Source organism: Eucalyptus grandis, chromosome 4, assembly GCF_016545825.1.
Source record: "Eucalyptus grandis isolate ANBG69807.140 chromosome 4, ASM1654582v1, whole genome shotgun sequence".
NCBI lineage: Eukaryota > Viridiplantae > Streptophyta > Magnoliopsida > Myrtales > Myrtaceae > Eucalyptus > Eucalyptus grandis.
This window is the reverse complement of record NC_052615.1, coordinates 31,289,491-31,312,716: the sequence shown is the minus strand read 5'-3', so window position 1 is coordinate 31,312,716 and position 23,226 is coordinate 31,289,491. Positions and strand designations below refer to the sequence as shown.

General features: G+C 42.9%; 3 protein-coding genes across 4 annotated transcripts; 2 read left to right on the top strand and 1 right to left on the bottom strand.

Moving 5' to 3' along the window:
* The first annotated feature begins 486 nt into the window (after positions 1–486).
* On the top strand, positions 487–2,468 carry LOC104429534 (subtilisin-like protease 4). The gene is given in 4 exon segments (XM_039311012.1): positions 487–662; positions 664–1,304; positions 1,306–1,928; positions 1,931–2,468. Coding segments are annotated over 4 exon segments (1,740 nt in total). The 5' UTR covers positions 487–548; the 3' UTR covers positions 2,293–2,468.
* Positions 2,469–5,223: 2,755 nt separating this feature from the next.
* Positions 5,224–15,526, bottom strand: LOC104441830 (geraniol 8-hydroxylase). 2 transcript variants are annotated; one of them, XM_039311013.1, is made up of 4 exons: positions 15,376–15,526; positions 7,693–7,808; positions 6,368–7,405; positions 5,224–6,031 (listed from the first exon to the last, which is right to left on the bottom strand). In XM_039311013.1, exons 3-4 carry the CDS (start codon positions 7,256–7,258, stop codon positions 5,426–5,428), a joined length of 1,497 nt encoding a protein of 498 aa, XP_039166947.1. In that variant the 5' UTR covers positions 7,259–7,405; positions 7,693–7,808; positions 15,376–15,526; the 3' UTR covers positions 5,224–5,425. The 2 variants fall into 2 exon arrangements, with proteins under 2 accessions (XP_039166947.1, XP_039166948.1); XM_039311014.1 differs by lacking the exon at positions 15,376–15,526 and adding an exon at positions 7,891–7,958.
* A 4,087-nt stretch (positions 15,527–19,613) lies between these two features.
* Positions 19,614–22,344, top strand: LOC104441829 (subtilisin-like protease). Its single transcript, XM_010055072.3, has one exon. The coding sequence runs from the start codon at positions 19,697–19,699 to the stop codon at positions 21,995–21,997; it is 2,301 nt and encodes a 766-aa protein (XP_010053374.3). The 5' UTR covers positions 19,614–19,696; the 3' UTR covers positions 21,998–22,344.
* The last annotated feature ends 882 nt before the right edge of the window (positions 22,345–23,226 follow it).

The window sequence follows — 23,226 nt, the reverse complement described above, 5'->3', positions numbered from 1 at the left end:
AATTAATAAGTTAAATCAGCTCTATCCAAAATTCAGGGCTTTCTTCGATTATTGCACATTTGTTATTAAGAAGCTTCACCGACCATCGTTTTCAATGCTGAAACAGTCCGGCTCTCGCGCTTTATGACTCTCATTTTCTATATATATGCGAGCTGGCCTTCATTAGTCGAAAAGCATGAGCTGTATAGGTTTTTCTCTTGAACCTTCTTGCTGAAAAATGGAGGAAAACCGATGCGGAAAGTTCCCAACGGTGGCTGTTTTCTTTCTTCTTGGTTTCATTTGCTCCTTCGGTTTTCATCTGGCAACCGCCAAAACTGTTCTTGAGAGTGAACAAAATGTCTTGTCTACTTATATTGTCCATGTTAGAAAACGAGCGGGTGAAGTTTCTGCCCTGTCAGAGGATCTACAGAGCTGGTACCAATCGTTCCTGCCCCAGATGACACCGAATTCGGACCAGACGAATCGTATGGTCCATTCCTACAAGAATTCGATCACAGGATTCGCAGCAAAGATGACAGCAGACGAGGCTAAGGAACTTTTGAAGTTGGATGCAGTTGTGTCTGAAACAAGAGAAGATTTTCTCGTTGCACACGACTCACTCACCTTCCTTCTTGAACTTGAACCCTGGGGTGGGGTTGTGGAAAGACTCCCACTTTGGGCAAGGGCGTGATCATTGGAGTCCTCGACACAGGAATAACACCGGGTCATCCTTCATTCGACGACGAAGGAATGTCCTCTCCCCCTGCTAAATGGAAAGGCAAGTGTACTTTCAATGCCACTTCCTGTAATAACAAGCTCATCGGCGCAAGGAATTTCGTGACCTCTACTTTGCCACCAACCGATGAGGATGGACACGGCACCCACACTTCCAGCACGGCAGCGGGAACTTTTGTAAAGAATGCCAATGTCCTGGGACAAGCCCTTGGCACTGCCATCGGGGTGGCACCTCATGCCCACCTGGCTATGTACCAGGTGTGCTCCGATGTGGGCTGCCCTGAGAGCAGCATTCTGGCCGCCATGGATGCTGCTATCAAGGACGGTGTCAATGTGCTCTCCCTCTCTCTTGGTGGCGGTTCCACTCCATTCTATGCTGACTCGATCGCTGTCGGGGCATTTTCTGCGATTCGAAAGGGAATCTTTGTGAGCTGCTCAGCTGGTAATAGTGGCCCGATCAACACTTCCTTGTCGAACGAGGCTCCCTGGATTCTCACTGTAGGAGCAAGCACTATTGATAGGACCGTAAAAGCTACCGGTAAGCTAGGAAATGGCACAGAGTACAATGGCGAATCCCTTTTCCAGCCCAAGGATCTTGTGTGAGAGATGTGGAGGAATCGCAAGAATTGCCAAAGGGCAAGAAGTGAAGGATGCCGGTGGTGCTGCCATGATTCTGATGAACGACGAACTCAATGGCTACAGCACTGACGCCACCAATCCGACCGCCACCATTTTGTTCAAAGGAACAATTATTGGGAATTCCGATGCACCAGCAGTGACATCGTTCTCTTCCAGGGGCCCCAGCTTTGAGAGCCCAGGAATCCTGAAACCCGACATAATTGGCCCAGGAGTCAGCATCCTAGCAGCCTGGCCATTCTCTCTCGATAACAGCTCGACTACCAAAGTGACCTTCAACATCATCTCTGGAACCTCCATGTCGTGCCCTCATCTCAGTGGCATTGCCGCTCTGCTGAAGAGCTCTCACCTTGATTGGTCGCCTGCTGCCATAAAATCCGCAAACATGACCACTGCATATCAAATAAACCTTGGAAGTAAGCCAATTGTCGATGAAACCCTTCTTCCAGCTGACATCTTCGCCACAGGCGCAGGCCATGTGAATCCACCCAAAGCAGACGATCCAGGCCTTATTTACGACATCAAGCCCGACAACTACATCCCTTATTTATGTGGTTTGGGATACAACGATTCTGAAATTGAAACATCACACAGGAAAAGGCCAAATGCTCACAATTAAAAAGCATACCTGAAGCACAGCTGAATTACCCATCCTTCAGCATAATACTGGGCTCTAGCGCCCAGAACTATTCTAGGACAGTTACAAATGTCGGGCCCACTGACTCCTCGTACACATACAAGGTTGATGCACCGGAAGGTGTCGATGTCACGGTGTATCCTTCTGAGATCAAGTTCAGTATGGCAGTGCAAATGGCCACGTATACTGTGGGGTTCCGCAGAAGTTCTGGTGGGAGCGTTACTAAGCCATTTGCTCAAGGATCCCTGACATGGGTTTCTTCAGATCACTCCGTGAGAAGTCCCATTGCTGTTGTTTTTAAATGAAATGCTCATCCTGTTGCCAGACTCGCAAGATAGAGAATGAGTCTCCGGATATAGGAACAGGTGGTGGTGCAAGGTCAAGAACTTATGTTTCGCTCTATAAAATAATAAAAGATACGTTCGTCAGCCTCTTTTAGCTGCCTGTTTTTCTGTTTCCTTTTTCCTTCTCTGCAGCTCGAGTTGGCACCCTTCCACTCGAGTGGTACTCTGACATTCTAAGTGCAAGTTTTTGGTGCCGGCTCTTCCCTGCTGTTCTTTGTATGGCTTGTCTATCTATATTACTTACCTTTACCAAAAAAAAATAATAAAAGATATCATAGGACCCGTTTGATTGGATTTGGAATGAGACCGTGAACTGTTCCCTGAAGAAAACTTGGAGATAATTCAAACCTCAGATGATAGTAGTTTGCCCCATTCTATATCCTCTTGGGTGAGTGGGCTCTTGTTCAGTAGTTTATTGCAGTTATGATGGATGGCTTGTGCATTGACCAGTCTTACATTGTCGATGATTTTGTCTACTAAGATGACATCACTGGTATCAATGGGAACAGATCTTCGATTTTCAGCGAGATGTTTAACCTTAAATATAGCACGACAATCGTTCAAAAGGCTACCCTGAGAAAAGCCACCGTGTCCAGTATAAAACAGAAAAATAGAATAAAAAAACTATAAAAAAAAAAAAAAAGAATTTTCTCAGTAATCATCTGTAAAAAGCAGAACAGTTCAGAATGAGATTTCATTATAAAATCACTTGAAATTTTATAGTTCTACTGTATAAGTAATCATTAACTAGAAAAACCTTATTCTCGAGGCACCAGAAAAAATTTCACTACATTATGCTTTCTAGAACTCAAAAAGATTGACAACATGAAAAAGTAAGGGGAAAATTACAAAAAAAGTCATAAATCTATTGTAATTGTGTCAATTCAGTTCTAAACTTATTTTTTGACCAATTGAGTCCTAAACCTTTTATAATTGTTCCCGATCAGTCCATCCGGCCAAAATTGGCCGGCCGGCGCCGGCGAGCATTTTTAATAATATTTTATTTTTTTAAATTTTTAAATTTTTAAATTTTTTTTCCCCTCCTCCCTCTTCCTCCCTCCTCCCTTTGGCTCCAGCGACCGGCCAGCCTGGCCGGTCGCCGGACTGAGGCGATCCGGCGGGGCGAGCCCCCACCGGATTGAGGCGATCCCGCCAGGAGGCCTCGCCCGACGCGACGGCGAGCCCCCCTCGCCGGATCGCGAGCGACCGCGAGGCGAGCCTCGCCAAATCCGGCGAGGGGGCTTGCCCCACACGGATCGCCTCGCCAGATCCGGCAGGGTTTCGACGAGCCCCCCTTGCCGGCGGTTAGGGCTCTTTCCGGGGGCAGTTTTGCCGGCGGGGCGGTCCGGTCCGGCGGCGGTGGGTGGGTTAGCTTTTTTGCTTAGGGTTTTGGGGGGTTGATGTTCCCGAGGCTGATCCAGCCCCACGAGGGGCTCATCGGCCCCGACGACTTCGGCGGCGGCGGCGGCGGGGGCCCCGGGCACGGGGGGACCCGTGCCTCGTGCTGACCTCCGTTCCTAAGCCGCGGCTCCGCTAGACGACCGATCTCCACGAGCGCTTGGTTGACGTCGTCACCCAGCTCGGCGGAGCGGCGGTGAGTCCCCGCCGGGCGAGGCGAGCCCTCGCTAGATCCGGCGAGGGGGGCTCGCCATCGCGTCTGTCAAGGCCTCCTCGCGGGCGACCGTGAGGCGAGCCCTGCCAAATCCGGTGGGGGGCTCACCTCGCCGGATCGCCTCGGGCCCGGCGGGGGCTCGCCCACCGGATCGCCTCGGTCCGGTGACCCGCCAACCGCCGGTCGCCGGAGCCAAAGAAAGGAGGAGGGAGGAAGAGGGAGGAGGGAAAAAAAGAAAAAGAAAAAAAAAAATAATAATAATCTTTTTTTTTAAATAAAATATTATTAAAAATACTTGCTAACGCCGACCGGCTGCCAAGTCGGCGCCGGCCGGCCAATTTTGGCCGGATGGATTGATCGGGAACAATTATAAAAGGTTTAGGACTTAATTGGTCAAAAAAATAAGTTTATGACTGAATTTGCACAATTGTAATAGGTTTATGACTTTTTTGGTAATTTTCCCTAGTAAGTGATAAGAACTTTGAGAGCTTCTGCTGCATGGCTAGACTCCACTTAGGAAAACTAATAGTTTGAATCTAACGAGTTAGATTTAATTGAATAGTCATTTGCTTTATAGTAATCCCCACTTTAGAAGAAAAACTAGATCTTCACTCATCTCTCCTCTCAAATCAATACCGAAATTGTCATTAGAGATAAATGAAGCTTCTTTGTGCTAATACAACATTGGGTTTGATTGAAAACTTATTTACGTCTGAATATGTGATTCATGGGTTTTGGAGAAGATCAAGAGCCAGTTCATCTAGTGTCTGCAAAGCAAAAAGATTTCAAGGTGCAACCGTAGATAAAGCCAAACTATTATGCAATTTTTAGTTCCATCAATTTAAGGAAAGTTTTTCACCGATCCTAAATGCGCTGCACTTTTAACATAACTGACATGCCAATCTCCTAAATCTTCAGCATTAGATCAGTTGTAGTGTTTAAGAAGCGCATGCCTCCAAGGTGTTGATAATTCCAGACAAAATTAAAAAAAAAATATATATATATATATATATATATATATATATATGTTGATGATTGAATTTGTATCAATGTAATACGTGTAGGATTTTTTTATTTTTATTTTTGTACATTTTCTAAGAAATGGAGAAGATAAAAAAGAAAATGATGTAGGGACAATTTGTCATCTTTTGCAAGTTCCTTTCACTCTGCAATCTCTTCAGCGACAAATTAGTCTTCCTCAATTTCAAAGCTAATCAATTACAAATGCACAAATTCTATTTCCTCATCAAATTACCAGCAAAGAGATTATATTACGCAAGTTACTGAACGATGGATTGTAACATCAACCCTGAATTTAGGCAATAAAACTAGGAATACAATATAGATTCATTTCAATAAATGATCAACGATTTCATGCAAAGAAACAATCACATAAAGGAAATGTGTCGACACGAATGGTCTCATAATTTTTCTATGTAACCGTCACATAGCACGTATTATGACATAAAACTTTTGCTTGAGTTATGCCGGTACCGCCACTGCTTTTACAGGTTGAGCCCGTTGTACGGTTATCCCGAACTTGTCTTCCATGTTCATGTTCTCAACCGTGACACCATCTTCGAGCCTCCAATTGAATGCGTTAAGGAGCGAACCCAGCATTAGATGTAACATTCTCGTGGCCAGTGGCAATCCCGGACAAATCCGTCTACCGCCGCCAAACGGTATGATCTCGAAGTCCTGTCCCCGGACATCTACGTCGGATCCTAGAAATCTCTCCGGCATGAAGTCATTGGGACTGGCCCAAAAGGCAGGATCTCTTCCTATAGCCCATACATTAATAAGCACTTGTGCACCCTTTGGAATAGTGAAACCACCTACTTGTGTATCGGCTTCGGCTTTGCGAGGGAGAAGAAGTGGAATTGGCGGGTGCATTCGGAAAGTTTCCTTTATGGTGGCTTGCAAATAGGGTAAGCGAGATATATCGACTTCTTCGATCTTCTTGCCTTTTCCAATGACGAGATGGAGCTCGGTTTGTGCTTTTAATAGCTTCTCCGGGTTCCGCAGTAGTTCTCCCATTGCCCACTCTAGAGTACTCGAAGTGGTTTCGCTTCCGGCAACAAAAAAGTCCTTTTGTCATCATGGCAAGAGACATAACAGCACGATAAGTACTTACGAAGGGTTGATTGAGAATGATTTTGTGGGGAAAAAGAAGCCAACCTAAGTTCAGCATAAGCTCCAACTAAGGTGAAATCAAACTTGTAATTGTCCTTAACAGCTGAAACTAAATTAGAGCAACCTGTTTGCTTCAGTATGGTTTTTAGATTTCTTTTCAGTACTATCTAATCACGAAATACACTTACTGAAGATCATATTCATGTGGCGCACGGGTCTTGCTATAGTTATATAGTGATGACATATGCAAATCAAAGATCGTTTGACTAATCAAATGTCAGAACAGATTACCAGAAACAGATGCTTGACTAGAGAGATGTCCAGGTCCTCGCTCTTATCTTCCACGACATCAAGAATAGCATCCAAAACATCGTTGCATGTGGTGGCACCAGGCTGCGTTCTCAGCTGCAACCTTTGCTTGATAAGCCCATCGAAGATATCAAACATCTTACTGAAATACAACTCAGTGCGCCGCTTCGAACCCTGTGGGTCAATCTTCTTGAGCACAGGAAAGTAATCTGCAATGTTAGGCTTTCCAACCTCGGCCATGATTTGCCACATGACCTCCTTCAACTCGCTGGCAGAAGTTGAAGGGTCCGTCATGTCCAAAGAGAAAACTGTGTTAGACAGAGAGTTAAGAGTAGTCCTAAAAGCTGCCTCACCAATATTAACGACGTCACCATTGTGTGCACATTTTCCAACATAAGCGACGAGCTCTTGCACTTTCTTGCTGCGAAGATGCTGGTTGGAATCAAGTTTCTTACTGGATAAAAGGTGTGAGTTGTATATTTTCCTGAGGTTTCGGAAGAGAGGCGAAACGGGTATCCAAGGCAAGCCGAGTTGGTGGTGGTCATGGGCCGTGATGGCATCGGGAGTCGTGCGATTTGCAAAGATAGCATCATGACTTTGGAGGATTTCTTTGGCGAGCGTCGGGGAAGAGATCACGACCGTGGTTACGAAGCCGAGCTGAAGTTTGATTATGGGGCCATAAGTGCGAGCTAGCTTGGCAAGAGACTTGTGGGGAAGGTTTCCAAGTTCGAGAAGGTTGCCAATGACCGGAAGAGGCGGTGGCCCAGGTGGGAGGTTGGAGGGAGACCTTCTGCTTCCCTTTACAATTAAGGAGAGAGCTTGAGACAAGCCCCAGAGAAGGCAAAGGCAAAAAATCCAGACCAAGAAATCCATATCTCCGTGCTTATGACTAACGAGGTTTGCCTCTTTGTTCTTCTGTTTGTTTTATTATACGGAAGCGCCATTGAGGTGGTCCTCCTGAATAATATCTTCTCTTTCCCTCGGGTCCCTCACTCTTTGTCCTTTCGTCGCCATCGTGATCTATTTATGAAAACAAAGAATAATTAGCGGACAAATCATCGTCTTCTTTATTCTCGCCGCGATCAGCGGTGGAAGGTTAATGTCTCATGGATAAATTATGATGCATCGACTCAGATTGACATCACTCATTCCAGGTTATTCTGGAGCTTTGAGGTCTTTGGATCGAGGGTGGTTCTCATGGACAGATTACAGCGAGCATTCAAAAGTTCAAATACCGAGTCTTTGATTTGATAACACATGCTCATTTAATTCTGATATCTATGCATTTCAGGGTTTTGGATGCTTACCTGAAAAGGGTGGATAGTAGATCTGATGCTAGTAGTCTTGGCGATTGATAGGATTTGCTTCTTTCTCCGTTTTCTTCAGGATCAAAGAGGGCACGACGCAATGTATCGCTTCCCACCTGCACCAGAAATTGGACCATGAACATGCCCTATTGAAGCCAAGGACCGCAGACAAGACAGAATAAAATAGACTCTTCTCACATGGCTTTTTAAAGGCTAGCGGGGGGACTGATTTGTTTTACTTGTCAGCCGCCGCCCCCCACCCCCCCAGTCAACAGCTGCCGCCGCCCCCACCCCAGTCAACAGCTGCAGTCAACAGCTGCCGCCGCCCCCCACCCCCCAGTCAACAGCTGCCCCCAACAACGTATGGTCGACATTAGTTTTTTAGTCGTATGCTTTGCTTGTCAATGCTAATATGAGAAAATAACAAAAATAAAAAAGTCATAAACATATTACGCTTTTATCAATTTAATCCTAAATCTTTTAATTACTTCAATTTAATCTTAAATATTTTCACATAATACTAATTGAGTCTATCCAATTAATTTATACTGTAAATTGCTTATAAAAATATGAATCATCCTACATAATATGGACAGCACTAACATCGACATTCTTTTTATAATTTCTTTTATTTTTCTTTTTCAGACTAAGGACTACATGAGAGTCATTGGGTAACCCTTGTTAACCATAGACGAGGGTTAGGACACCCTTGTCCCAAGCCCTCATCGACCACAACGAGGTCATTGAGCAAGGGCTGTAATGCCCTCGCCAACCACAATGAAGACCTACGAGCCTTCACTTAGTGGTTGGTGAGGGCGTTGCGGCGCTTGCCCTGAGCTAGCAAGGGTCGCGACACCCTCGTTGTATCAACATTGTGCATTCAAAGACATTTACCCTCAAGGATAGTTGAAACCTTAAGGTAAAGCCCTAAATGCTTAGTTAAACTTAAGCATAATTCTAAATTGGAATACTTCCATTTTATTAGGAGAAAATAGCCCAAGAGATTAATTTGACCCTTTTTAAAGATTTTTTAATTTTTGTAGAATTTTTTTGGATTTTTCGATTTTTTATTAAAAAAATGAATTTTCAAATTCCCCCCCTAAAACTACATTTTACAATTTTTTGAAACTTCTTTTTTAAAAATTTTTCTGAATTTTTGAATTTCGGAGGAGTTATTGAATTTTTATTATTTTTCGAATTTTTTAAAATTTTTAATTTTTCTGACATTTTTTAATATTATAATATTCGATGGAGCGGGTTCGGAACGGATGAACCCGATCCGACCCGCTGACCTGGCCCAAATGCGGATCCTACCCAGTCGGATAAAAATACATTTTTTTTAATTTAATATCTATTTTTTTGTCTTCTTTCCTATTTTGTTTTCTTCTACCGCACTTTCTTTTCTGCCACTCCTCTTTCCCGAAGCAATTTTGCTTCCTTTTTGTTGGAAGATATGCCGAAGATATGCACATATTGTGATGGATATATTCTCCAAATTGTAATTGATTATTTTTGTATCAAATCTAGGATTAGATATGATATACTTTCCTTTTATTAAACATCCTCTGTACATTATTTAATCCTCTTTGTACATTGGAACAATCAATGAAGTGCACAGAATACATTACTCTCTATTCTCTCTATTCTACTTGCTTTCACTCTGTTTTCTGACATGGTATCAGAGCCGTGTTCCTTCTTTTTCTGACTTCCGCACTTCTTGATTGCCCTCCGGACGTTTCTTGTCTTTGTTGTTGTAGGAACACTAAACCTGCACAACAAGATTAGCACTCTGGTGTAGGAATCAGTATTTAAGCACTTCAAAATCATAAATATTTCCTTACTGTTTTCTGCTTTCTTACCAACATCATGGTTAAGGAAGATTCATCGATTTCTGAAGAAAAAATCCCAAAAGAGTCGTCTGTGCAACAAGAACAGCTCGAACCAGGGACAGCCCATCGCAGGCCAAGCCACTTCGGGACAACCGATCGCAGCTCAGCATGCTTCAGGGCAATCCATCCAGTGGCTCCCTATTCAGATGCCACCCGGCCCATGGATGTACGGGCCCACCCAGCCAAATCCATGGTCGATGGGTCAAGGCGTCGGAGAGCCGGTTCAGCCCGGTGGAGCCCCATCAACCGCTTTCAAGGCAAGCCAAACCACTGGGCCAAACCCAACAAATACGAATTATTTTCAACCGGCTATTTCGGGTTCGGGGCCAAATCCCTACCCGGTTTCCCAACCCGGTTTCTTGCTGTATCCGTTCGTCGCCGCCAGCGGTCGACCGGAGCCTGGTGATCCGCTCTACACGACGACGGGCGACGGACCGGAGCTACGGCTCATCACGCAACAACTATCAGGCCCCGACAACTACTCAAGCTGGTCGGTGGAGTTTCGGCGAGCCTTGGTCACGAAAGACAAAGAAGTTTTTATTGATGGTACTTTACCGGTCTCTTCGGGATGAACGTATGGCACGACTGTGGAGGAAGTGCAATCAGTTAGTCCGAACATGGATCGGCAACTGCATTACCTCCGAAGTCGCTGCCGGACTCCCACCGACGGAAGATTCGAGAAAAATGTGGGACAATATTAAGGAGATGTATGGAAAATTAGATAGGGTTAAGATTTTTACCTTGACCCAACAACTCTCGGATCTAAAACAGGGCAACATGAGCATCGCCGTGGTTTACAACAAGCTCTCCGCCTTATGGAACGAATTGGAGGCAATCGAGGAGAAGTTAGAGGGCCCAAGATCTTACCTTACAAAGCAATACCGCACCATTCGAGAGAGGGAAAAATCACCATATTCTTGCTGATCTTGAACGAATCTTACCGAGTTTCCGATCTCAAATCTTGGTGATGGAACCCATGCCGACTCTTGGCCGGATCTATCAGCTCGCCGTCCAAGAAGAAAGCCAGCGTTTTGTTGGCTCTGATCTACAGAAATCCGGCGACGAGATGGCACTCGCAGCCCATGCGAGTTACGGAGGAGCCATGACCAGAGAAAATGAAGGAGGATTGGCGCCGCAGATCTGGTTTGCAGGAGCAAACCCTAAGTCTTTCAAGAAAGGAACGAATGGTCAGGATCTAATTGTCCGATCCGGCGGTTCACGTGGGCTCAATCCTTTCGCAGGATCGGACGGCTCACAGCGTTTTCTTTCAACGCATGGATCCAACGGCCCACAGCGCTCCTTTTCTGCGCATGGATCCAACGGCCCAAATGAGACCGCGATGGCTTCGACTTTTAAACCATCCAACGGATCATATTTTGCCACGTCATCAAAGAACAATGGGCAAAAATTTAAAGGAAAAGGTAAGTTATACTGCGATTATTGCAAACGTCCACATCATACCATAGATAATTGCTGGAAATTACATGGTAAACCTGGAGAAAAAGGAAAAAGGGATTTTCCAACAGCTTTACAGTGACGGGCAAAAAAGCATACCGATAGATCAAATCAGTCAATTACTCATGATCGTATCAAGAGATTATGCAGGCTCTTAAGAAGTTGGATGTTTTTGAGAGCACCGGGAGTTTTACGGGTACTTCTTATTGTTTGTTGAATTCAATTTCAAGGACTGCTTGGATAGTTGATTCAAAGTGCTAGTGACCACATTATCTCGCAATGAAAGGTTCTTTTCAAAATCAAAAAATTAGATTTTCCTATCTCATCCAACTTCCAAATGGGAATGCTACCTATGTCACGATGATTGGGACAAGAATCCTTAGTCCTCTTATCACACTTCGAATGTCTTTTATGTTCCGAATTCCATTTCAATCTCATATCGGTTTCTCGAGCTTGTAAGGAAAACTCATGTCGTGTCCTATTCAATCATGATCATTGTCCTGTTTGTGCCCTTTCAACGGCAACCGATGGGCTCGGGTAGAATTTCGCAAGGGCTATATTTTTGGACAAGTTTCTCCAGTAATTTCAGTTCATCTTGTATTGGATTGAATTAAAAATCATTGTGTAATATTACTACCAATGATAAGCTTTTTCTTGATCATCAACGACTGGGTCATTCTGCTGCTTTTCCTTACCCTCAATGTTCAATTTGTCCTTTGGCAAAACAAGCTCGTATGCCTTTTGACAATAGCAAATCTCGTGCAAAGGCCCCTTTTCATTAATCCATGTTGATGTCCGGGGGCCCTATCACACACCCAATCGTGATGGTTCTCGTTTCTTTTTAACACTTGTGGATGATTTTTCTCGTGCCACATGGATATTTCTGATGCAATCAAAAGGCCAAGTTCTTTCTCACATAAGAATTTTTTTCTCCCTTTCCAAAAATCAATTTGGAAAGTCAATTCAACGTATTCGTACTAACAATGGAAGAGAATTCTTCAATAGTGAATGTGCATTCTTTTTTTCTTCAAACGGAATTTTGCATGAGAATTCTTGCACATATACCCCACAGCAAAATGGTATTGTCGAGCGTAAACACCGTCATCTTTTAGAGGTAGCTCGTGCTCTTAAATTCCAGGCTTCCATTCCTGAGACATTTTGGGGAGATTGCGTGGTCACTGCAGCTTACTTGATAAATCGAATGCCAAGTCGCATTCTCAACAAGAAGACACCTTTTGAGATGCTATATGGAAAGAAACCAGAACTTCAACACTTGAGAGTTTTTGGTTGTTTGTGTTATGTGACTACAGTGGGGCCACGAGATAAGTTGAGTCCACGAGCCAGGCAATGCATATTTATGGGATATCCGAGTCTCACAAAGGGATATCGGGTTTTTGATAAGTCGACTGGGGAATTCTTTGTTAGCAGGGATGTTGTTTTCCATGAGGCTATTTTTCCTTTTGGTGACGATTTATCTTTACATGATGAGTCTGACAAGGGGGTGAATAATCATCGTTTTTTATCTGAAGAAGATCTATCTTCTGGACAATCATACATCATTGCACCTTCATCACATCTGCCACAAGGTATAATTTCCTCTCCAACAGTAGCTATGGATACTTCAGCTACACTAAACGAGGAGGAGCATAATCCTTCATCAACAACAGCATCTCCAGTGTCAAATGAAGAAACACAAGTGTCTTTGCAACCAACACCACAGAATAATCTGCCACGGCGTTCTGGACGTGCTACGCGTCCGCCCACATGGACAAAGGATTATGTTTGTGCAGCTTCAAGTTCTCTAGGTACTCGTTACCCTATCTCCTCATATGTCTCTTTTCATCAGTTATCCTCGGATCATATGTGCTGTGTTAGTCGTATGTCTGAGGAAACAGAACCGTCAAATTATAGTGAGGCACTAAATGATCCACGATGGCAAAAAGCTATGGAGACAGAATTGCATGCATTAATGGAAAATCGTACATGGGACATTGTTCCTTTACCGTCTCATCGAAAACCGATTGGTTGCAAGTGGGTATACAAGATTAAATATAAAGCCGATTGATCTGTAGAAAGATATAAGGCACGGTTGGTAGCCAAAGGCTTCACTCAACGAGAAGGTTTCGATTATCATGAAACGTTTTCTCTCATAGCGAAAGATGTTACAGTTCGCACTTTCTTGGCAATTGCTGCTTTTCGTGATTGGTCATTGCACCAAATGAATGTTCACAATGCCTTCCTCCATGGTGACTTGGATGAGGAAATTTATATGGACATTCCACCGGGATTACGGAGACAGGGGGAGTCTAAGGTATGTCGTCTCCGCAAATCCTTATATGGTCTCAAATAGGCTTCTAGACAGTGGTATGCCAAGTTTACGGATGCACTTATGGGAGCAGGATTCAAACAGTCCAGACATGATTACGCCTTATTCACATGGACAAAGGTATGTCATCTATCTATTTGATGATATATGTTGATGACATACTTATTATGGGAAATGATGAATCCCGTTGTGACAAGTCTCAAGAAATATTTGCATTCCGCTTTCCATATTAAAGATTTGGGACCACCCAAATACTTCCTTGGCATTGAGATAGCTCGTTCAAAGCAAGGAATCTCACTTAGTCAACGGAAATTTGTGTTAGAAATTATATCTCGAACGGTGTCTATCAGATGTAAACCAAATATTATTCCTATTGAGCAGAATGTCAAATTGACTACTGCTGATTATGATGTAAGTCTACAATCTACTGAGGATGATTTATTGCTCAAAGACCCATTAAGCTATCAGAGACTGGTTGGGAAACTTATTTATCTCACTATGACTAGACCAGATATATGTTATGCGGTTCAAACGCTGAGTTAGTTCATGCATAGCCCCAAACAGTCTCATATGAATGCCGCATTAAAAGTTGTGAAATATTTGAAGAAATGCCTGTGGACTTGGGATTCTTCTTTCTCGTGATTGCAACATGGAAATGACGGCTTCGTGATGCCGATTATGCGACTTGTCCTATGAGTCGAAGATCTATCACTGGTTTTTGCATCAAACTTGGAGAATCGTTACTTTCATGGAAAACAAAGAAACAGTCCACTGTCTCTCTGTCATCAGCTGAAGCTGAATATCGATCCATGGCCAAGACCGTATGTGAGGTAGTTTGGTTACGAGGCTTACTTTTGGATCTCGGAGTACAGGTCAAGGGATCAACCTTACTGTTTTGTGATAATGATTTTGCACTTAAACTCGCGGCAAATCCAATAGTACATGAAAGAACAAAACACATAGAAATTGATTGTCACTTTACTAGAGAGAAGATTCAGGAAGGGATAATCAAAACAAGAGGAATTGGGACTACCGAACAACTTGCAGATATATTCACCAAGCCTTTATGTCAACGGCAACATGCATATCTCCTAAGCAAGCTAGGTGTCTTAGACATATACAAGCCACCAGCTTGAGGGGGAGTGTTGGAAGATATGTCGAAGATATGCACATATTGTGATGGATATATTCTCCAAATTGTAATTGATTATTTTTGTATCAAATCTAGGATTAGATCTGATATACTTTCCTTTTATTAAACATCAATCCTCTTTGTACATTGGAACAATCAATGAAGTGCACAGAATACATTACTCTCTATTCTCTCTATTCTACTTGCTTTCACTCTGTTTTCTGACACTTTTCCTTCTTTTCTTTTCTTTTTTTTTTTTAGCTTTTGGCTGCACTTTTTCTCTTGCTTTTTCTTTTGTCTTTTTTATTTTTTATTCTCCTCTGATCTTCTTCTTCGTGCGATCTCCTTCAACGAGCTCTAGCCTTCCGAAGATCCCATTTTTTTAAGACAAACCTCGACCGAAGCTCAAGCACCGCCGAGCCGCCACTTTTCGTCAAACGCCCACTCCAACCGCCACTTGCCGGTCGACCTCCTCGCCGCCGGCCGAGGGCCCCCTCTTGGCCAAGCGTGCAAATGGTCAAAGACGGCGGAAAAGTGGCAAGACGACTAAACGACCAACGGATAGAAAGCTAATCACAAAAACGACGCCTCAGCCAAACGAATCCCACGCATGGACACTCGGTTTTGGCTCAAAAAGGGGAAGTACAAAAATAGATCTGATTGAGGCATTTCGTCGAACGGGTGGAGGGCGCTCCTGAATCACGCGGTTTCTAGCTCAACTAGGACCTGAACCCAAACCGAGACTCTCACCAACAAATAATTAGACGCGCAACAACCAAAGAAGGAATGGACAGGGCCGGAGTTCACACAAACCGGTCGATCGCAAACTCCGGCCCGGGGTGCACAGAACCGGGTGAAAACAGGGCGCCAGAAGGGCCTACCGGATTCAATTTGAGGACGTCGGGCGGGGCCCGCGCGCAGCTGAGGCGACGGCTGAAGCTCCCTCGCTCTCTCTTAGTCGCTCCCTCGCTCGGACTCTCTCTCTCTCCGCGAACTCCTTTTCTCCCCTCTTCGGTTTTCTCTTTTCTTATCTCTCTGCTCCTGGCTCCTCTCCTTTCTTTCTGCTCTGCTCCTGTCTGCCCTCTTCTGACCTCTGCTCCTTTGTCTTTTTCTCGAGGGAGACAGCTGGGGCACGCTGGGCTGAAGGGAAAAAGGGCCGGGCCCAACTCAGGGGAAAAGGGAAGAGAGGCGGGCCAGGCCAAGGTCCGATCCGGCCCGACCCGACCCCTAAGAGTTTTTCTCTTTTCTTTTTTTTTTCTTTTTTTTTTCTTTTTTTGTATAAAAATAGGTGTCAACACTGAATTTGTATAAATATAATAGGTTTATGTCAATTTAAGTACTTTTTACACAACAAAACGATGAACATGTCTTTGCATCAAAATGTCTGCTAAAAATTGTCAAATATCGTAACCTTGCCAAGGGTATTTTCCGAAAGATGACTGGCATGGATTCAAGGTGTCCCATATACTTTGGGACTTGATCCTCAAAATGCCATATCAATTTGCCTTGATGATCAGGCTTTGTGGTGGGCCTCGATCGATAATTGATCCTTTTCAATCAACATTACAGTGGAGTTAAGAAATGTCATAGGCCGACATTAATCTGTCCTACCATGGGCCAGGTGGGTTACAAGCACTCCTAAGCCCACCAGCATCACATGGGCTAGACAAATTTGGATAGGCTTGGAGCAAGGCCATTTGGATATAGGACCCGACTTAGCCCAACTCGAAAATTAATTGACACTTTTGTTGTTGATAATCGACCTCCAGCAAGAAGTTAGGCCTAACCAAAGGGCCCAGCATGGCCTAAGTTTGCCTATCGATTGCCTCTAGTTTCTCCTCAATGAACCTCCAGCGGTCCAGCGTTGCCGTTGATCCTTCGGGAATCACCTTTACTCAATGTTTGGTTCCAATAGTCATGGGGATAATCTGATATGGTTTAAATAAAAGAGCTCATGAGCAAAATGACAGAGATTATCCCAAAAAATATAGCTTATGAAAAAACCATACTACACTAAATAACCCCCATTATCAAGTAATAAATTCTAAAGTTAATGTGCATTTAGTCTCTTAGTTGTTAACTTATTTTCTTCTTTGCTTTTTCTTCCTTGAGAATTTCAAGAATTTCTTATAAAAAGAAGTTAGATAATTGGTGTAAAACTTTGGGATCATTGTCAATTTTTTTTTTTTTTTTTTTAAAATTCTCTGTTTGTATTGCTTCTCTAGGTGCTCTTTAATTAAGCAGTGTCGACTTCTTCTGCTTAGACTTATTCAATAGGTTCACATGAGAGAATCCCTTCATGGTCCCCTCCACACACAAAAAATGTCTAAAAAACTTTGGAGTAATGCTCTCGTTCATTTTCAGATGACTTTTCTAGGTCCATATAATAACAATAGCATATGGCACATATAATAACATATAATAACTCCACTTGTAGAGATAAATAATATTGAAAATCAACTACACGAATAACTGACCCAAAAAAAAAAAAAAAACTACACGAATGCAATTAATACATTTAAAAAAGGGGTAGGAACTTATTTTAATTATTGAAGTTCTTTTGTCCTTGATTTGGAAGTCAATTATAGAGTTGAGGTACTGTCCTTTTCGCACACTACTTTTTCCTTACGCATCATCATTTTGTGTCGTCCTAATCAAATTCACAATTAAGGTTCTCATGACAGCTGTAGATAATACGAGAGCCTCACAAGGATAGTTGAGACCTTAGAGAGCATTATGTCCTCTAGTGGCGCGAAAACTTGATCAAAGCTTACCCAAACAAACAATATTCCTCCATGTTCTCACACTTCATATAATACATATAGTATGTAACGAAGAAAAAGAAAACGATGTGATAAGAAATATACGTTTGTACGCGTGGTTTTTGATGGAGAGGAAATTGAAAATTCTTCTATATTCTCATAGCTTAGAAAGATGCCTATCGTATGTGACAAGAAAAAGCAAAGTGATGTAGTAAGAAAGATATGTGCACTGATGGATGTGTGGTTCTTGTTGGAGAGGAAGTTGATTTCATCACTTAAATCAATCACAATCCTGTGGTGACCAAAAATTTGATGAGTTGCATGCCAAGTGGGCATGATATCTAGGAAGAAGCATGATTCAATCGCGCACCAAATTGACCCGAATTGAAATTGTATCTGACCAACTTTCTCACTCTTACAGAGACTTGGAAAATTCCAAAAAAAAATAATCTTAAAACTTGAAGACCCAACCATGCAGGGGCCTTGGCGAGGCAGCCCTCACGGCCTCTAACCAGGGCTTGAGCCTCACCAGCCCTTGGCGAGGCTTGCTTGAGGCCGGTGAGGGACCTCATCTACCCTCACTTTTGGCCAATCATTGGCGATCAATTAGAATAAAAAGGAAGGGAAGAAAACAAAAGAAAAGAGAAAGAAAATAAAATAAAATTCATAAAATATTTCAATATTATTAAAAATTATCAACATCAAGATCTTCGGCATCCACATAGGACAATCAGCATTTATGTCAGCGCCGATCGGCCAAAATTAGCATGATGGACTGAATTAACACAAATGCAAAAATGGACTGAATTAACACAAATGCAAAAAATTTAAGCCACAATTAGTAAAAAAAAAATTGAATTGACCCAATTACAATATGATTAAAAAAATTGTAATTTTCTTATCATCAAATTTGCAAGAACGTTATCTTGAAATTTTTGTTTTGGATAGGGAATCAATGTGACCCTACTTGAGAATCTCCCTATCTAATTATTCTTTGTCAATGTCCAAGGGAAGCTTCAAAGGTTGTCCATTAACAAAGCACAAACCCAGTCGATCCTTCTCTACAAGCAAAATAAAAATGGCGTGGAGGAAACAAACGAACAGAGCCTCATCATGATAGCTACAAACGAACGATCCTATCAAAGAGCATCATATTAAAATTGACTCCTGCTCATTGATGAATGCCAGCGTTAGTTTTGTACTTTCCACATTAGAATAATTAATGTAAAGACCAAGCTCAACTTTTCTTCCTTTTCCTCTTGTTTCCATCTGCTTTGTAAGATTCATAATGATCATCTAATTAAAAATTAAGTTCAATCCTCACCAAAAATAGTTTTTTTTTTTTTTTTTTTTTTTTGGGATTTTGTCCACTGTCGTTGAGAACTCTGTGCTAAAATCTAATCAAAAAGTTAATACCACCGTCGCAAACTTGACTACTAAGCAATTTGTACTAATCGAATTAGCAAAGAATTGCCTCGTCGGCATCGCCTGATGTAGACCAATGAGCAAATGCTTATACAGAAACCTTTGGACATCAAAAGAGCGGACAGTCCCACAAATCAAAGAGCATTGTAGGATCTTCATAGTTTCAAATAGATTATGCCAATTAGGGCAATGTTAGATATCAAATTCATGCATTTTTTTTTTAATTTCCAGGTCATCAAAGATTTCCAACGTGTTTTGCAAATGTTCAACACATGATTTGAAGACTTTCCCCTTTATCAATATTTTTTTTTCCTTAGTTCTATTATTCGATTTTCATTATGTGATTATTTCTTAAAGGGTGACCTACCCATTAATTGTCAATTAAGACAATGTCAACATGATTTCATTATTGAGAATAAACATTGTCTTTTGAAATCAGCATATCTTCCTCTATCGTCATCGCCTCACTCTTTTTTTTTTAGCAGTCTTACTCTATTCTTACTCTAACTCTCACTCTTAGACTTTTGTCATGCTTTCTTACAGGACGTGAGAATCAAAACCCACATCTGAAATTAAATTGTCCACACTCCAATCCCCTTGAAAATGTGGGAAATCAAACCCCCTATCTCCCATTTCTCATGTGAGAAGGGTGGCAACCCCAGTTGTTGTTTCCTTGCTCTTCAAATGTGAGCAAACTAATGAAAGAACATTTGTATGGTTGTCTTGTCTTGTTCTTAAACGAAAACAGAACTAGGCGGGATCTACCATATAGCAGGCTTTTGATGCAGCACAAATATCTCCTTTCGTCGTGCTGATGTAGTTGCTTATTCTCAACGAGTTAATTAATAAGTTAAATCAGCTCTATGCAAAATTCAGGGCTTCCTTCAATTATTGCACATTTGCTATTGAGAAGCTTCACCGACCACTGTTTTCAATGCTGAAACAGTCCCGCTCTCGCGCTTTATGACTCTCATTTTCTATATATATGCGAGCTTTAGTTCATTAGTCGAAAAGCATGAGCTGCATAGGTTTTTCTCTTGAACCTTCTTGCTGGAAAATGGAGGAAAACCGATGCAGAAAGTTCCCGATGGTGGCTGTTTTCTTTCTTGTTGGTTTCATCTGCTCCTTCAGTTTTCATCCGGCAACCGCCCAAACTGTTCTTGAGCATGAACAAAATGTCCTGTCTACTTATATCGTCCATGTTAGAAAACGAGCGGGTGAAGTTTTTGCCCGGTCAGAGGATCTACAGAGCTGGTACCAATCGTTCCTGCCCCAGATGACACCAAATTCGGACCAGACGAATCGTATGGTCCATTCCTACAAGAATTCGATCACAGGATTCGCAGCAAAGATGACAGCAGACGAGGCTAAGGAACTTTTGAAGTTGGATGCAGTTGTGTCTGTGAAACAAGAGAAGATTTTCTCATTGCACACGACTCACTCACCTTCCTTCTTGAACTTGAACCCTGGGGTGGGGTTGTGGAAAGACTCCACTTTGGGCAAGGGCGTGATCATTGGAGTCCTCGACACAGGAATAACGCCGGGTCATCCTTCATTTGATGACGAAGGAATGTCCTCTCCCCCTGCTAAATGGAAAGGCAAGTGTACTTTCAATGCCACTTCCTGCAATAACAAGCTCATCGGCACGAGGAATTTCGTGACCTCTACTTTGCCACCAACCGACGAGGATGGACACGGCACCCACACTTCCAGCACGGCAGCGGGAAATTTTGTAAAGAATGCCAATGTCCTGGGACAAGCCCTTGGCACTGCCATCGGGGTGGCACCTCATGCCCACCTGGCTATGTACCAGGTGTGCTCTGATGTGGGCTGCCCTGAGAGCAGCATACTGGCCGCTATGGATGCTGCTATTGAGGATGGTGTCGATGTGCTCTCCCTCTCTCTTGGTGGCGGTTCCACTCCATTCTATGCTGACTCGATCGCTGTGGGGGCATTTTCTGCGATTCAAAAGGGAATCTTTGTGAGCTGCTCAGCGGGTAACAGTGGCCCGATCAACACTTCCTTGTCTAACGAGGCTCCCTGGATTCTCACTGTGGGAGCAAGCACTATCGATAGGACCGTAAAAGCTACCGCTAAGCTAGGAAATGGCGCAGAGTACAATGGTGAATCCCTTTTCCAGCCCAAGGACTTTGGATCGGCTTACCCACTTGTGTATGCTGGCGCAAATGGAAACCAAACATCCGCATTATGTGCTGAAGGATCGTTGCGGAACTTGGACGTGAAAGGAAAGGTCGTCTTGTGTGAGAGAGGTGGAGGAATCGCAAGAATCGCCAAAGGGCAAGAAGTGAAGGATGCCGGTGGTGCTGCCATGATTATGATGAACGATGAACTCAATGGCTACAGCACGCTAGCTGACGCTCATGTCCTTCCCGCAACCCACATACCTTACGCTGACGGTCTGAAAATCAAGTCCTACATCAACTCGACCTCCAATCCGATGGCCACCATTTTGTTCAAAGGAACAATTATTGGGAATTCCGAAGCACCAGCAGTGACATCCTTCTCTTCCAGGGGCCCCAGCTTTGAGAGCCCTGGAATCCTGAAACCCGACATAATTGGCCCAGGAGTCAGCATCCTAGCAGCCTGGCCATTCTCTCTTGATAACAGCTCGACTACTGATGTGACCTTCAACATCATCTCTGGAACCTCCATGTCGTGCCCTCATCTCAGTGGCATTGCAGCTCTGCTGAAGAGCTCTCACCCTGATTGGTCGCCTGCTGCCATAAAATCCGCAATCATGACCACTGCATATCAAATAAACCTTGGAAGTAAGCCAATCGTCGATGAAACCCTTCTTCCAGCTGACATCTTCGCCACAGGTGCAGGCCATGTGAATCCACCCAAAGCAGACGATCCAGGCCTTATTTACGACATCAAGCCCGACAACTACATCCCTTATTTATGTGGTTTGGGATACAAGGATTCTGAAATTGAAACCATCACACAGGAAAAGGCCAAATGCTTACAAATAAAAAGCATACCTCAGGCACAGCTGAATTACCCATCCTTCAGCATAATACTGGGCTCTAGCGCCCAGAACTATTCTAGGACAGTTACAAATGTCGGGCCTGCTGACTCCTCGTACACATACAAGGTTGATGCACCGGAAGGTGTTGATGTCACGGTGTATCCTTCTGAGATCAAATTCAGTGTGGCGGTGCAAATGGCCACGTATACTGTGGGGTTCCACAGAAGTTCTGGTGGGAGCTTTACTAAGCCATTTGCTCAAGGATCCCTGACATGGGTTTCTTCAGATCACTCCGTGAGAAGCCCCATTGCTGTTGTTTTTAAATGAAATGCTCATCCTGTTTCCAGACTCACAAGATAGACAATGAGTCTCCAGATACAGGAACAGGTGGTGGTGCAAGGTCAAGAACTTATGTTTCACTCTATAAAATAATAAAAGATATCATAGGACCCGTTTGATTGGATTTGGAATGAGACCGTGAACTGGTCCCTGAAGAAAATTTGGAGCTAATTCAAACCTTAGATGATAGTAGTCTGCCCCTTTCTATGTCCTCTTGGTTGAGTGGGCTCTTGTTCAGTAGTTTATTGCAGTTACGATGGATGGCTTGTGCATTGACCAGTCTTACATTGTCGGTGATTTTGCTAATAAGATGACATCACTGGTATCAATGGGAACAGATCTTTGACTTTAAGCGAGATGTTTAACCTTAAATATAGCACGACAATCGTTCAAAAGGCTACCCTGGGAAAAGCCACCATGTCCAGTATAAAACAGAAAAAAAAAACAAAAAAAACATTAGAATAGAAAAACTATAAAAAAAGGATTTTCTCAGTAATCATCTGCAAAAAGCAGAACAGTTTCGGAATGAGATTTCACTATAAAATCACTTGAAATTTTACAGTTCTACTATATAAGTAATCATTAACTAGAAAAACCTTATTCCTGAGGCACCAGAAAAATTTCACTACATTCTGCTTCCTAGAACTCAAAAAGATTGACAACATCAAAAAGTGAGTGCTAAGAACTCTCAGAGCATCTGCTGCATAGCAAGACTCCACTTAGGAAAACTAATAGTTTGAATCTAACGTCAGATTCAATTGAATAGTCATTTGCTTTATAGTAATCCCCACTTTAGAAGAACAACTAGATCTTCACTCGTCTCTCCTCTCAAATCAATACCAAAATTGTCATTAGAGATAAATGAAGCTTCGTTATTCCAACACAACATTGGGTTTGATTGAAAACTTATTTATGTCTGAAATATGTGATTTGTGGGTTTTGGAGAAGATCAAGGGCCGATTCAACTATTGTCTGCAAAGAAAGAAAAATTTCAAAAGGTGCAATAGATAAAGCCAAACTACCATTCAGCAGGTCCTAACAGCACTTCACTTATTATAAAATGTTTAGTTCCATCAATTTAAGGAAAGTTTTTCACTGATCCTAACTGCACTGCACTTTTAACATAACTGACATGCCAATATCCTAAATCTTTGCCATTAGATCAATTGTAGTGTTTAACAAGCAAATGCCTCCCAGGTACTTGGAAAAATCAACTG